The 16,828-nt window shown below is 45.9% G+C and overlaps 1 protein-coding gene across 1 annotated transcript in view; it reads right to left on the minus strand.

Annotated features, from left to right (window-relative positions):
- Nucleotides 1-2,082: 2,082 nt before the first annotated feature.
- Nucleotides 2,083-16,828, minus strand: part of LOC133356392 (uncharacterized) — a 76,210-nt gene continuing 61,464 nt past the window's right edge. Inside the window, 8 exon segments of the mRNA XM_061573895.1 lie at nt 2,083-5,941; nt 7,172-7,413; nt 9,416-9,457; nt 10,753-10,851; nt 11,875-12,108; nt 13,598-13,851; nt 15,324-15,892; nt 15,894-15,956. Of these exon segments, the coding sequence (XP_061429879.1) occupies nt 5,525-5,941; nt 7,172-7,413; nt 9,416-9,457; nt 10,753-10,851; nt 11,875-12,108; nt 13,598-13,851; nt 15,324-15,892; nt 15,894-15,956 (1,920 nt within the window). The 3' untranslated portion in view covers nt 2,083-5,524.

The raw sequence follows: 16,828 nt of genomic DNA on the forward strand, positions 1-16,828 counted from the left end.
CTACTTAATGATGGCAGCTATACCAAATCAATAGAGATCCTACCAACCGCCTGGTTACGAAAACCAACAATATGATCACTGATTCGACATCTTTAATCGAACAAACCAAGCGGTTTTCCTTTAAACCCTCTGCTGCTAGACCGCCCAGATTTTATGGCTTACTACAAATCCATGAAGAAGGTACACCACTCCGTCCGATCGTCTCCACCATTGACTCACCCACCTACAAACTGGCCCGATTTCTGTCTGAGACCGTATAACCATTCACTGGTAAGACCTTCTCAGCTGTACTTGACTCAGCTCACTTGGTATCGCTAATTAAGGACTTCTCACTATCTCCAGGTGATTTGCTTGTCAGTTTCAACGTAGTATCTTTGTTCACCAAAGATCCTGTGCCTGACACCATTGCAATCATTGAAGATTTGGTCCAACAAGGACTGAATGCTGATGTTCCGGCCCTGGTGAGACACTGCCTCACCAAAGCTTAAATAAAAAAAATCACGTGTGGTTGTCTGTAAAAAATTCACACACACAAGTTGTATTGGAGCAAACCTGTACAAGTGTAGTGTAATAGCACCAGCTGGTGACCAGCAGCAGCAATTGCGGTGTACAAACAGTACACACGCCGGTGAGCATATACACGGGTGTCTCGGCAGGGCGGAGGAACTGGATCAAGGGTCATGGAGGGCCCCAATAGGGAGCTCCGAAAACCTGCGAGTGGGTTCGAGAAGGGAGGCGCGACCAGGGACGGAGCCAGACCACGCTGGTGGGAATAAAGGGGTCAAGATCAGGAGCTCGAGGCTGGCGTGTTGGGATTGGATCGTCTCGTCGTCGCTGCCATCTTCGCTCGACATTGAGCTGCTAAAAAGCCTGTTAAGTGTCTCATTTAGCGCTGCCGATGCGAGACGGCTAGTGTTGTGTCATAGGCTAGCGAGTAGTGTGGCGTGCACGTAAGATCATGTGTGTTAATAAAAGGTGCCACTACAAATATCGTCTTCGAAGTCACTGCACTATGCATGTACTTGCCGACACACAGGACAGAGTGTACTCTAAATGTTAACTTATTCGTTTTACTTTGTCAAGCAGTTCCAGTGGTTGAACTCGCTTGAAACACACGTTTCTTTTGACTTTGATTCACTGCATCTTTGGCCACCGATAGTTATAAAGTGTTGTGGGACTCATAAAAAAAACCCCCACCACCAACAACACTGCTCCATTCAGGAAGGGCCTCGCAGCTTCGACCAATTAACGCGCGTGCCCGTCTGGGAACGTGCCTTTGCTTCTCGGCACCCTTGCGGCTCTTTTCCATGAGCAAATGATCTCCATAGAGATTCTGACCTCAAGTCAAGACGTTCTTCAAGCGCTTATCGTGAAGGCTGAAGAAACACCTTCAGTGTCACGGAACTTGGAACATCGCCGCTGCACCGTGCAAGTAAATTATTTCAAGCTGCACTCGCCTTCACGGGACTCGGCCAAGGATCACTTGTGCGTGTTGCCAATTTGCACAAACATGTGCTCACCAAGTTTTTTTGGCTTCGTTCGTTGGGTCAGAGGTCACCATGCAATTGCCGCAACAGAATGAAAAAGTAATGTCTCAACAATGTTTGAAGCCCTGGCCTCTTAATATGGGAATCGATATATTAAAGTCGATTGCTTAAGGAAGAAACCGAGGTGGTGGAAATTTATAATGCAGGAAAAGTGGTGGTTTGGCAGGCTCAGAGCATTGAGTGGCTTATACCAATGCCTGCACACACAAATAATCAATTGAAGTTGTTTCCAATTATACATTTTTTTCCCTTATAACTGGCAACAAAACTGACTGAAAAAAAGGTGTCAGTTTTGTTGGCAGATAAAAGGGTAAAAAAACAATTATATATTTTATTACTGGCAAATGGGGTTCCCAACGGTTGTTTCCAATTAATTTTCTAAATGCAGCTGAGAAAAAAACCTATTTTCAAAGATTCATGCGCTGACAGTCCACACACTCGTGTATGGGAATTAATGGACTGATGCATCGTTTCAGTCTCCCGTGCGAGTGAGATAAACAGTTACAGAAAATTGCACAGTAAAAAATAAACGATCACAGGTGCAACTCGGTCATTTATTTCGACAATTGTTATCGAATGACAATTTCTGAAAACCACAAAGGTTCAAATGGGGGGGGGGGTGGGGGGAGTATTCCACATCGGGACAAAGCTAAAGTACAGAATTTCAAACTTTGTCATTGGTCAACCGAAGGTGGTGAGAGAAAGCAACAGACGTTGTATTAAAGGTACCAGCAATGTTGGTAACAGAGAAACATGTAAACAATAAAAGCACTTTAGTAGCTACGCAAGTATTCTTTGGTTCTTTCGGTAAAGTCACGTATCTACGTATCTACGTGAGTTTACCCAAAGAACCAAAGAATATTAATTCTTGCAGTCACGAAAGTTTTAAGTCAAAATTTAGCTACACAAGCATATTAGAATATATGCCTTAAATGGAACACAAAAACTTTGATTTGCAAAATGTGCATTTAGGTGGTCTAAGACAGAATTCCGTTTTACACAAAAATTGGGGGGAAACACCACTTGCATACAGGGTGTGACGTACAGGTATTGCTGGTAAATACAGCTTGGATGGTGTAGAAAATTGTCTAATAAAATGGCCACAGCTTATACAGGCATGCAGAAGCCAAAGGACGTAAACTTGACAATTTCACACATTGCTAGTGCAAGCTTATGCCTTTAAGTTAGATTGCCGGTCCCTTTACAATGGCACAAAAGCCAGGATTTTTCGTCTTTCATACGTACATAAATTAACTACTCCAAATCTAGAAGACCGACTTGATTTGCTTGTTCTTGCCAAGACTATACAAGAAGCTGCTATTATTATCGGCATGTTGTTAAACATATACATACAGGCATACAAGCCCCACGCCTTCTACTCAAAAAGTTCGACGCAGTTTAGCTTGTCATCCTTCCCCCGCACCTCCTATGAGCACGAGCGGCTACGTAGGATGGCAAAGCAGTTCAACATACATACAAGTGGTTCACATCTCTACAGGGGGAACGTACAGCTAAAACACATCTCCGTTAACCTATCATTTCACATCCACCACGGTGAAAGCAAATGTCTTCTCGCATGACCCTACCGATGTTCTTGTCGTCCTAATAACTCGACTATGATGCACAAGCCAATATTTCATGGCCATTTTTAAACACTTGAGTTGAATAGGTAATTTTATGTTGTTGTAAAAGAGTGTTTTCAGAAGAGATTAATCATTTACAACCTCATCTCAAATACACGGCTGGATGAAGATCATTCCCATGCTGTGTCGGTCATCGGAGTTGTTTTGACCATTCACCACGCTGCTATTTGCAGGTTGGGGAACCTGGTCCAAGAACTGGCTATTTTACCATTCGCCACTGGTGTTAGCCATGCCCAGAAATCAAACTCTGGTGACTGAGGCTTGTAGTGCAGTGCATTAACCACAGCCACAGCACCACTCCCCCTTTAAGTAAATATTTAAAGTTAAATATTGCATACAGTGGCGTTCATGGACTGAATTATAATTATTTGCAAAACACAGCTTCCATCAATATTATTCTTAGGCTTTTGTGGAGGAATTGCATATGATGTGTTTACAGACACAACATGATAGAATAATAACTTTGAAAACGTATTGTTATTCTGGAGATACAAATTTTTGGACAGTAATTCTAAGGGGTTTTAAGAATGCAAACATTTTTAGTCAGTGCAAAGTTTCAGAGATGAGTTCCATAGGACCAAGAGAACAGTGACGACCTAAAGTTTGTGCATTAAGTGGTCTCCGCATTAAGAAGTGGTCATATCAGTGTCAGCTCTGCTCTACGTTAAAGATGACATTTCAACTAGTGGGAAAAAATAAGGTTGCAATGTAAGCATATATATAAATAGGAGGCCTAAAGAAACGTTAAAGAGTAAAACAATCAATTTGCAGGATTGTAGGTCAATGGTTCTACCATTTCCTGCAAGGGGAAAGAAAATGTGCAAATGTTTCAAGGGAAGAGAACCACTATTCACAGTTTCTTCGTAACACTGATATAAAGTTGTGACGTACAGTACAGCAAAGGTAGCTACATCGGTTACATTTTGTGAGCGGGGGTAAACAAATGTGTTTTTTTCTTCAAGTATCTTATTTTAGTTTTCGGTGGTATTTTATTTTTACATATTTCACCTTAACAGTGCAACTTTACTTTAAGCCCATATGACACTGTGGCTAAAAGACAAATCACAACACACACGAGTAGGCATTTTAGTCAACCGCGACGGGGTGGGAGGAGGGAAACCCCCCCGCCGACCCACTAAAACTCACTTACAATTTCGACATCGGATAACGTTCGCCAATTCGTACGCGGGGCTGAAAAATTCTTAAAATTTAAGTTGCTGCCATCAAAATGGGAATCATGTGTGATAAATTTTTCAATTATTTATCGCTCGTCTTTCAGTGAGGTTGCAGTAAAAAAATAATGCCTTGCCCCTACACTCAAAGCTGTTTGTCTTACAGCGAACAACAATGCCACCACCAAAACGCGTGCGCATTTTTTCCCAATGGGGAGACGACGCACAATGTTTCCGCACGTACACCCTTTTTTGTTCTTCTTCTTACACATATGCAATGTACAGCTTTCAGTCATGCATCCGCAAGGCACCACATTGCAAGGACTTTGTGTTTATATTTAGTCTGAGCGCAATCTTCATAGTGCCAAAATAATGCCCAAAATCAAGGTTGTAGGATTGTTTCAAAGTGATTGGCCACACAATAGGCTTTGTTTTTACCTCTTTGTTCTTTCGTATTTTTTTTTCCGAGCAAACGGTAACATTGAGCATTTTCACAGTCTGAGGTCTTGGCTTCTTACCTACACCATTTACACCTGCCACCTATCGTTCCCAATGGCTTCAGAGCAAAACACAAGGCACTCTCTTCCAAAATTACGGGGTTTTGGGTTGACCTAGGAAGCATTTCAACGTTTGTCCTTTGTTTATTTTTTTTAACACGTAATTTACATTTTATCGCAATTATGCATCTGGATGCTTGCAACGCTGAAATCATGTTGCTTTTGTTTTGAGAAATTAAAAGGATAATTATGTAAAATAAACAGTGACAAGGGGCCCTTCAAAAGAAAAAAATATAGATGTTTACAATGCTGTCTCATGCATCCTCTAACAATGTGAAAGTGTTTTGATTTGGACACGTGCGGTTAGAACAAAACAAAAAACACCAACGATCGATCGGGCGCAACTCTCTACCGTTAGTTCGTCTAACATATTGCTCTTTTTTTTGTTCAGCCATTTTCTTGCACAGGGCAACTAAGGCGCGCTCGCACAACACACAACAACGCTGCCACAAGCTCGCATTAGGAACGCACAAATTGCGGCGTAAATAAATACACCGGTCCCGCTACTCGTGATAACGTAATAATAAAAAAAACTTCACGTAATAAATAAACTTCAACCCGGGGGGAATAGCCGCGGGGGAATAGCTCTCCTCTTTCTTGCTCGTTCATGTAGTCCGCATGTTTGGGCTTGAATTGGGGGCAGCCACGTACACGGGGAACGACTGAACCCCTCCGTTCCCCATCGGCTGGTACTGCGCCACCCCCTGCGAGGGCGCAGCCGACGCTTGCTGGCCGCCCGGCAGTGCACACGAGGCCCAGCCCATGCCCACCGCTCCGCCGTAGGTGCCCGGCGGCGCACCGTACTGCACGCAGAGAAGTGGGGCCATGGGCGTAGCCGACGAGTAGGGGGTCGCGGGTGGCCGCGACCCGGGGCAGCTGCCGCCGCCGCCAAGGCCACAAGCCGCGGTGGCCAAGGGAGGGGAGTGCGGAGAAGCGGACGCCACCACCCCAACCTGCAGGCCCAGCTGTGCCGGCGCCGAGAGTTTGCGCATGACCGGAGGCATCACCACGACGGGAGAAGTCTGCAACAGGAATAATACATTTTTAAGTGAAAGTGTAGCATTGCAATTTCCTGGCTGACGTCGCGACTGGCGGAAGAACCTGTCTGAGGGAGCTCTACAGAGCTCCTCTACAGGGTATTCGGCCTTCTCTTCCACACTGGCCAGATATCGTGGAAGAAATGGGGTTACCCGCATTTTATGGGGTTACCCACGCGACCGTGGATACCAATTTATATGTCCGGGTCGACAGAGGCAAGGGTTTTTTTTTCAGAAACTTGCCCTATTCTCTTAACCGGCTTCGAACCCAGCGACCTCTGGATTGCATGTCCATGGTGCTTATAACCATTGCACCATAGCAGGATGGGGAAACTGCACTGCGACAAATTACAAGTGACTCGCTTGGTCCCATGGATTTGCATGCGATTCAAGAAAATGCAACTTGTGCCATCGTTCTTGATTTGAAGCTTTCGTGACTGCAGGAATCCATAAAATAGATCACGACGTTTCGGGCGCAACACAAGCGTCCGTCATCATCATCGTTGTGCAATCGTGTATAATAATTCATTGACTGCAGTGTACTATTATGTATGTTGCACTTCGTTCGCACCGTACATAGCCAACCGCACGCTAACCGGAGGCGACACGCTGCTCTGCGAGACTTCCCACAATCCCTATAGAGCTGTGGAACGGATGCAACAAAATATATGGTGCTTTTTTATTCTAACACTTATATGGGACTATCGTTTTGAATGGAAAAAAAATGGATAATAAATACACTGTAACATGATAACACGTGTATGTTAAATTTCGATTTAAAGCTTTCGTGACTGCAGGGATTCATCTTCTTGGTTCTTTCGGTAAAGTCACGTAGAAGGGAAATAATAAAATAATAAAAATAAAACATTCAGACGCTGTCTCCCCGAAAGACGCGGTCTTCACCTGAGGACGGCTGCTTGCGTTGTGGCCGAAACGTCGTGAGAATTATTTTATTATGTTTTATTTTTATTATTTTATTACTTCCCTTCTACGTGACTTTACCGAAAGAACCATGAAGACGTGTATGTTAATAGCTTCAAAAAGTCAGAGTCTCCACTTATTCGCCATCATTGTCAACACATGCCTGGAATATTCTGCAGGTGGTCACCAGAGCCCGGAGGGGCACATTTCTTATTGTTGCAAATTCTCAGAAGCGTTAACATTGTTGCAAAGCACCCTGTATATATAAACCCCTCTCTTTTGACGGAGCTTTACCTCTGACTGGCAAGGCTTTGGCCGCCCGCCCGCCGTATCCTGCCGGCTCAGCGCGTGCTTTGTCTTGATGCTGCTGTTGGTGCTGCTGGTGGCGTCCTTAGCCCAGTCGTCAACGAGCTTGTGCAGGTCATCGGTGAAGGTGCCCTTCTTGTTTCCCGGGGCTGCTGCTGCTGCTGCCGCTGCCGCTGCCGCCGCAGCCTGTGCTTGCCCGCCGTGCTGGTTGGCGCTGAAGCTCCTTGACCCTTTGCGATGATTAAAGTCCGCAGCAAAGAGATGCAGAAAAAGAGGAGAGGGAAAAACTCATTTGAGTAGGTTATGTTTTATTGTATTGCATGGAGATGGACTGTGCACAACAAAATACAGTGAGGCCTTTGACTGAATGTTAAAGTCATTTGTCTCTCAACATCCACTTGTACAGGGATTTTTATGCAAATTTTACTGCACATGTTTTCCATTAAAGTTCAATGTGTCATTGCATATCTTAGTGAGCTCAGATAAGTTTTAGGGTGTTCCAAGTCAAATTGAAGAGGTGACCTCGGCCGATAGGACAACTCTACCACACATCGCCATCACTTCCTTCCATCTGCTAGATCCCAGTTTCTGTTCAAGTCGACTGGCGTTATGCAATTTTAGTATTCATGTCAAATACCTAGGATTAAAAAACTAAAAGAAAAACATTACTACACATCCATGCGCATTTTATACTGCAAATTTGCAAACGTTGGTTTCATTATAAGCTTATTTATTATTCAAGGTCTGCTGCAGTGTACAAAATATTAATACACTAAAAATTTAAGTCGACTAAAGAGGCCTCACTGTATTACGGTGTAGTATCACGCCACATATATACGGGAAGAAAACTTTCCGATGATCAATACTTGCCACCATAACATGAGCACAAGGGTTGCATTCTGATGTCCGTCAAATGATGCCAAGCAAAAATCAAGAACAGAGCCACGCGCTTCCACCGAAAGCAATAAAACCTGCACAAACGGCGACAAAATAAATGTACAAGGAAGCACCGATACCATGACAGACGGACTCAAAGAGAGAAACATCGACATGCTAACATACCCACGTTCAACAAAGAAAACACATTAAACAATGATCAGGGATGACAATAAGGCGTTGCTGTATTTTTGTCAGCAATAAATTGTACACCGTGAATAAATTATTTAATGATCAAAAATGATCCCTGCGATTGGAACAAAACCATTGCATAACAATGGAATTTGTTAACACATCCAAAAGGATGCACAGCTGAAAAAAACAAATAATGTTCTTAATCAAAACCTCTCAAAGCCGGACTCAAGTTAGCTAGAATTCGGGGTGAGCCTGGTTACCCAAAATAAACAGAAAAAAATAAAGCTTCTCCACAGGAACAATCTTCACACGCTAATTAAGCTGTGGGCGTCAAAAGAAAGTGTGCACATGCTCACTAGTAATTATAAAGCTGTAAGCGTATCGTATTTATCTGTTTAATGGAATCATGCAAAACCCATTGAAAGCCAAGTGCTCAAAATCACATCTTCAAGTTTCATCATTAGACCTCCTTTGCCAGTACCAAGATATTATAATAGGGTTTTCCCCCTCTTTTCTGGAAACAAAACTGAAACCTTTTTACAAGGAATCATGTGTGCATTAACCACAATAACTTGTGGTCAAAATGCAAACAAAAATGTATTCGGCTTTGCACATCCAATGAAACTCGCGGCCTTCCACCTGTGCTTCATGGTGACTGATTAAATTACACAATACTAGCTTTATTGTGAATTAAAGCCTCAAGCTTTGTTATTTGCTAAACATCTCAGGTGTTCAATACCTATTTGATTACAATCTGGTATTTAAAAAATATTGTATGTATGTAGACCCTCTTTCGCACTGTATGTGCAGAAAATAACCTTAATTATTTGCAGGATACAAAGCGTCCTCGTTATTGGGAAATGCTCTCCGCCCAATAAGTCCTGCTTCGAGAGGTGAGACCATATTCTTTGGGTCTTTCGATAGGACCATTTAAATTTGGTGCAATTTTTTATCTCTCTCTATATATAAATCGGATAAAATAACTTGATCCACCCCTTCCCATCACAAAATGCTTCATTTTCTTATTCCCCTTCACATTTTTGGAGCCCAGTGTGATCCCTGTGAAAAAAAATATAACAAAGGGAGCTCACACGTACACAAACACAGGCACAATGGCACATGCAGCTATAGAGGAGGAACAAGAAAAAGACCGATAGTTACTACTGCGATCTTTCCCTAGACAAAACCGTCTTAGGGAGTTCCCTGCAAAGCAAAGGAAAGAAAACACAAGTGTTAGGCAAAAACCGCTGGGTAGATCTTGCCCTGCACGCATGACCACTCGGCGATTTTAAAATAAAAAAAAACCCAATTGGGATAAAAGTTTCAATTGCACGGACACCGTACGGAAAGCAGACCGACCCCAGAAACAGGTCTATGTGCTGTGTGGTTAACAGCGATGCCGTACAATAACGCAATGCTACGCCGACTATTGTACTTATAAATACCAAACGGGAACACGATATTTAATAAACGTTTATTTATTTGTTTAAGCAGTGAACGCGAATGCAAATAAGAATACTTTTGCATGCGGCTTTCGGATAAAAAAAGAATGGTATATCTTAATAGACAATAAACCAAATGGACGAATTACTTATTTCCCCCCTCCCCAAAACAATTAGGCATTAACAACATACACAAATTCACTTTACGAAATTAAAATGTACATTTCTTTCACAGACATTTAAAATAAACACTTCTTTTAAGGGAATTGCGAGTGGGGGGGGGGGGAAATAAAAACGCAAATTAATGCGAGCCAAGCAAATCCGACAGCCCTCCCAGATCTGCAAACTTTGTCAAAGAGTGAATGCAATTCAGCACAGCATGGAGGCATGATGCACTACACGCTAGTATAAGAGTTAGTCAATGGGCGCCTGCAATCGGAGGATTGTCCAAGCGTGCGTGTTTTCGGTGCAACGAAAATATTTCCGTCGCGTAAGGTTACACGTGATCATCTAATCTGGTAACGACACACGTGGACTTGGGGAGATCGTCTCGACTTGGGACTGGCAACAGCCAAGGTGATTGTTTACGTGATTTGTGGGTGGAGCGCTAATGGATTCGAGTTCACGTGCAAAGAATGCATGTGCGCGCACAAGGGGAACCCGTCAAGTGAGGAATCAATCTGCCTGTAGACATTACACAAAATACCTCGTTTACGCATGCCTCCATGACTGTACGCTGAACTGTCAAGATACATCAATTCCGTGCGCATGCGTTTCGGTTTAGACCAACCACGTTACAATTAAAAGCGGCCAATTCCTGTTCACTACTGGAAATTGAATCACCAGAGTGGGGAATGAAACATTGTGGTGAAGGGTGGTCCAACTATTTTAAACCGAAGCCAAAAGTTTTGGCTGTTGATGTGGAAACAATGGAATGTGAGCCCAATACTATTATAGGGCTTCAAGTGCAGACGGGCACAACAGCGCCACCGTGTGTACAATCGGGGAGAGCTGCCAACAGCTGCACGTTTAGAGTTTAAGACGAAGAACAATTACAGATAGACCAGGACATGGATCCACTGATGAATCTGGTACGAGGTTTGCTACTAGATTTATTGGCGACTTTCTCGGAGGGTTTGCGGAAAAGTGTCCAACCTACAGGTGAAGGTAAGACAAAAGAGGGGGGAAGGAAACGAAGGAAGACACTCTCACAGGTCAAGTTGTTAATGACAAACGGTACACGCTCCAAACGACAGCACGCCGAAGCGACAGCGAACGCGGTTTCGTCACCGGGGAAGGAACGCCAATGCCTCACTGCGTCAGAGTACCACTGGACGTCGCGACAGCGGCACTCATGAGCCAGGCCGACGTTGCTCGCGTAGCGCCCTGGTGTCGGGTGCAGCCAAGAGAGAGGTAATGCGACTCTTAAGAACAAATGATAAATATTCAATCAGCGGAACTGTGCACAAAAGGTGCGGACGTCGGAAAGAACGGCGTGACTCATGCGACTCCCCCGGCGTGGCGAGCGAGCGCATGTCCCGACCATCCGAGACACTTTGTTCTTTTTTTTGTAAACTATACTTTCACAGGCTTGAGAGCTATTTTATGTATCTTTTATTACTCGAACGGTTATTACAGTGCAAAAACGAGGCAGTATTCAGTGTTTGGTACAAGTGTCGCAACATTGATTCATAACATTAGTAATAAAAAGGCGATACAACGAACCCTGGTGTTCAAATATTACAAAAGTAGAACATTTTTACTTTTTCTTTACTCAATTATGAGACCACTATACCGTAAACGCAAAGTTGTCAGCATTATTTTCGCGTAAAACAACCGTTCTACATAAAGTGCTTTGAAGAAATTGCGATTTAACATCGAAGCGCACTTGTTCAGCAAATCAAGCAACTTTTCAAGTTAAACACACAGTCGTAACAATCGTCCCCACAGAAACAATGGAAAAAGTCCAACGCCATGTCCAAAAACAAGATGGACTTAACCCAAACGTAGCAGATTTAATTAAATACACGTCACCTTCTCCTTTTGGCCAAAAACCACTGCCCCACCCCCCACCCCCACCGGCCGTTTAAAAAACACAAAAGCAATACAAAAACGCATAAAACATCGCGAGCAAATAAAAGAAGGCTACTTGGTGCCTTAGGATCAGCGGTTCCCTACCTTGGCTGCTGCCACCGTGACCCGAAAACGATGCGTCACCGAGCACGGCGTTCTGCACGCACTCCTGCTCGGGGGCAGCAGCGGCCGCTGCGGGCCTCAGCGCCTTGGGCTGCTTGGTCTGCACTCCCGCGGGGCACGTGCTCAGCTCCGGCCGTGCCGCCGCCAGCGGGCTGGTGACGGCGTCCACCAGCCAAGTGCCCGCCGTGCCGCACGCAGAGGAGGGCCCGGTCGCACCTGCGGTCGCAAACGATTGTCAGTCGTCGTCCGTCGTCGATCGAAGCGACAGACCCCCTCACCCCCCCATCCGCCGGAGACCACCGAGGACTTCTTCTTCTTCCTGTCGTACGGCAGATGCAGAGCTACAACTACAATTTTACATTCAGGTGGTCGAGTCAGATGACCGGATCAGGAGGAGCGGAGTGTGTCATCGCTTCGATGTCTCCTTCGCATTTGCGGATCGGGGCAATGCGTCGTTTACACGTTGTACCGTCTGTTCTGGATGACCGCAGTCGCACACTGGAGGGTTTTTTTACTTTCCTCCCCAAGAACTGTTGTGCGTAGACTGCCTATGGTCATAATCACCCGGAATGCGTCCTGTTCTCGTCAGACTTCGGAAGCTAATCAGGTTTTTTCGAGCTTGGATAGTGCTTAGATGGCATGCGTAACGGCCGTCATAGGCTGTGGGTATAAACTGTGAGCAGCAGATGGTAGAGCAAAACCCCAATGTTGTGCTAGACATTTGTTGCCATGTCTATGCTACTCACCCTTCCCGGACCCGGACTGACCAGCGTGGTGAAGTAAAGCGATTCCTTCCAAACGCAAACACTTATTATTATATATTTCTATTACACACACACACCAATGTAGGATGCTCGCCTCACCCATCTGCCAGGCTAAGTCCTCCTGTGATCGACACAATTGGAGGAGAAGACATGGGGCCTACTATATTTAAATTACCAAATCATATATTCCCGTATTCTATGGTTGATTCTCAAAACACGCACGAAACGTGACCACGTTGATTCGTACACAGTGAGTACAAAACACACGAGTGGAAGTTAAAATTGCAGAAACAGCTGATTAGAGCACGTCACAACTAATGAGAGAAAATATGTTTGTTTTTGTAAAGGAAGCTTGGCTTCTGCACGGGAAAACTCGGTTTCTTTCCCAAGGGAAGCCGTGTAAGAAAGGCTCAAATAAACACACCGTTTCCACAATTTCCCATGCAAAGCGACAATTTGTTTTTCTGGACGCCTACTGCTAACATCAATGGGACATCAATTTGAAAGCTCATTAAACGCCGTCAATCTACCCACTCCTATGAATTGCTAGACATCAACATCTGTTGCTTGTGTTCTGGATTGTTGCCTTTTTTTCCATTTCGGCACTATCCCAATTTTTTTTAAGGAACAAATAACGAGAGGGTCACTTTATAAAAACCTTGCACGTATATTTAACAAAAAAAAATTATCCTCCCACTCTCAGACTTATAAATCATTCTGGCTCGGTAATGGATGCCTTTCCTAATTACTCAGAATGCATTAACGTCTATATTTAATTACGTGCGAAGCTAAATCTTTCCAATTTATCGCTTACAATGGACAAAGCACTTCCACACTCAGCCGGACATTGTTAATTATTCACGGCTACTAACACGGAGGGGGAACAGAAGAAGAAGAGGCGCATGGGAATGGACTGGGGGGGAGGGGGGGGTGTCACTCGCCACTGGCAGGCGACGGCGCGGTGGCTTGCGCCTGCTCGCCTCTGCCTACTCCTCCTCCTCCGCCGCCTCCTCCTGGTGGCAATTTTCCGGCCCTGGCCGTCCGCGCGCCCTTGCCGTTGCGCCACCGCCGGCCGGAAGGTGGCACCAGCTGCGGCAGTCCCGCGGGGGTGGGCGGGAGTCGCCCGAGGTGCTCGTAAAGCTCCTCCATTTCCCTCCTCTGCTGCGTCTGGAGCTCCGACAGCTCCTTCATGTGCCTGGGGGTTGAATGGAAAAGAAGCAGGGGGGGTGGGGGAGATGGGGGGGGGGGGGGGAGTAGTGGCTTGACGCCGACGCGGACGTTTGGCAACGCGCGAGCGCGGGGGACTTTGCGGCGCCGACGGACAATGCCAGGATTTGGGGATTCCGGACAGAGGAACCATTGCCAGAGCAATGGCAACTCCAGAGCGTGGACACCACCCCCCCACAAAGGGTGTCTCCCTCGATGACTCGGCCGATGGAAGATCTTCGTAAATGACGGAGCTCGGTTACATAGCGACGGAGTTGTTTTGTCCGGCCGTCTGTTGAGGGGAGTGTGCTGCCGGGAGTTCAGCGGGCCCACAGGGAAGCGCGAGCACAAACGTTAACGCAGTTCCTTCCATCCAGTAACCAATGACTGTTTGGACCAAGTAATATGAGGAAAATAAAGGTTATTCCACACAAACTTTCCCCTGCCATAGAAATGTGCAAAATCCACCATTGGTCAACAGCAGTCAATAAAGATGAGCACAACCCCATTGTTTGAGCAGAGCAATAGTTTGATTTTGACTTAAAGCTTTCGTGACTGCAGGAATTCATACTCTATGGGTCTTTCGGTAAAGTCACGGATATAGAAAAATAATAGACGTGATTTACCGAAAGACCCAGAGAGTATAATAGTTTGATTGTTCATCAAGGCATTGATTACGGATCTTGCGCAGGCCCAACAGTTTGAACTCTGCACTACAATATAATACTGGTAGGAACCTCCTGGTTACACCAGCCCACAGGGGATTATTGTGTCCGTTGTGCAGGGAGGGGCTGAGTGGGGAGGGAGGGGCTGGGTGGGGAGGGGAGGGGCTGGGTGGGGAGGGGAGGTTGGGGAGGGGCTGGGTGGGGAGGGTGGAGAGGGGCTGGGTAGGGAGGGTGGGGCTGGCTGGGGCTGGGTGGGGAGGGGCTGAGTGGCGAGGGTGGGGCTGGGTGGGGGGTGGGAGGGGTGGGGCTGGGTGGGGTGGGGCTGGTCACCCCGTGGTGCCCTTATAAAACTCAACGTTTAACCTACTCACGCCGACTTGTGCCCGCCCTCACAGTCGAGCATATTTGCGGAATACACCACGCCGCCGTTGACCCTGGGCATTGACCGAGCAACCCAACGTTCCTACCAGCTCCCTCCGCAGGAATGTGTTTTGCAAGCGATTGCTTCAAATATTATTGCAGGTGTGCACCAATTTTATTTTATTGAAGGTGTGCTTCATGTAACCAATGCACAACAACAAACAATAGCATCGCAATTTACATCAGTAATGAACAGGAAACTTCACTGCAATATGAAACCATTCACGTGGGAGGGTATTTACTTTTAAATTAATCATCCACCGCATTTGTGATCACCGCCTTCCAAGTGAGCAAGATACTGCGCAGTCTGTGCTCGGGGTCTTGGCGGGGACAACCACCACGCCAAAAGACAAGTCGACCATCGACGCAGTCTCACCTCTCTCGAAGTTTCTGCAGCTCCTTCTTTAGGTCTCCCTCATCGGGATCCGAGTCCAAGTCGCTGCTTAAATAGGGCGACCGCTGTTCGTCGGACGATTCCTTGGCTTCATGGTAAGGGTGCTCCACCATCCTTGCAGAGCGAGGCTCGAGGCTTGCGTACATCTCATCATTGTCATCCTTGTCTCCGGGTACACTCTGCTCCGGAATGACGGAGACCATCGGCTGGAATGAAACCACCCCCTTCTTCGAGGGCGTCTGGCTGGCCGTCGTCGCCGCTAGCACCGCGGCGATGCCGTCATCCTGCTCCTCGGCGTGGCACGCCGTCGAGTTCGTGGGCACGGGAGAAGGCGCCGAATTCTCGAAGCCTGCGCGACGATTTGCTCGCTGGTCCGAGTTTGCCGAGTGGGAATCGGGGGCCTTGGCAGCGGTCGCGTCCATCTGCGCGCTAACGGCAGCGAGCTTCCCGCTCCCGTCAGCGGCGGCGGTGTGCTCGTCCACGCTGCGTCTACGCAGCACTTGCCCCGTTTCCATCTCTTCAACGGAAGGAACGACTGTCGGCGATCCAGGGGTCCGCAGTCGCCTTGGTGCCGGTTTGCACTTCCTGCGGTGTTTCCACTGCCACTGGGATCACCTGCAGTGGTACCAATTATAATGAAGGTGAATTGGTTAATCTCTAAGAAACTATGTCGTGTACTATTTAAACTAAACGCCCCGCTGCAAGTGAGTAAGCCAAAATGTAAGCTAACATATTAGCGCCGAGGTCAAAATGTGTTGTAATGGCCATGTAAAAGTAAACGTTAATTTTGTCTGTCGTTGATTTCTACACTTATCAAACACATATATCAACATGTAACATATTGCTTCCATTGCCCAAATACGATGTTTGAGTGCATTATCCGCTGGTCTTCTTTAGCAACAATATTTGACAGCAACGAGTTATATCGGGCAAAGTTTAACCTATTTCCACTTGCCTTGAGTCTCATCAGTAAGGTGCGGCTACTACTCAATAAATGCAGCTCCGATGTCTGGTGTTATGGATAATGTCCACACAGGGGAAACTGTGGGTCCCAGGGTAACACTCGGTGTGGTTCAACAAAACCGTAGGGAATAATCAAAAGCCCTCTCGGCAGATTGTAAGCAATAAATAAAACGATTCATGGGTGAAAAAATCTAACAATTGAATCAATCAACTAATGGGTGCATAACGATGACAATCAAATAAGGACGAGCTTAATGTCAGGTCATTTCCTCTGCTCCTAAAGGGGTTGCGAGTTTAGTTCTGGCATAGCTATTAAAATTATATGTGCAGTCTGTCCAATGATGTCAATTTAACCATTAATGATGACGATGATACACAATGAGACCACTGCCAGAAAATTGCGAACTCTAGGCTTAATTTTCACTGACCTATGAAAAGGGGGACATGGTGTAAGAATACACGGTGATTCAAAAGACGACTCAGTTCTGGTCAAGAAACGGCACTAGGGCCCATGTTTGTACTCC

Source organism: Lethenteron reissneri, chromosome 54, assembly GCF_015708825.2.
Source record: "Lethenteron reissneri isolate LAM-NWPU_2019-01 chromosome 54, ASM1570882v1, whole genome shotgun sequence".
NCBI classification, from domain to species: Eukaryota; Metazoa; Chordata; class Hyperoartia; order Petromyzontiformes; family Petromyzontidae; genus Lethenteron; species Lethenteron reissneri.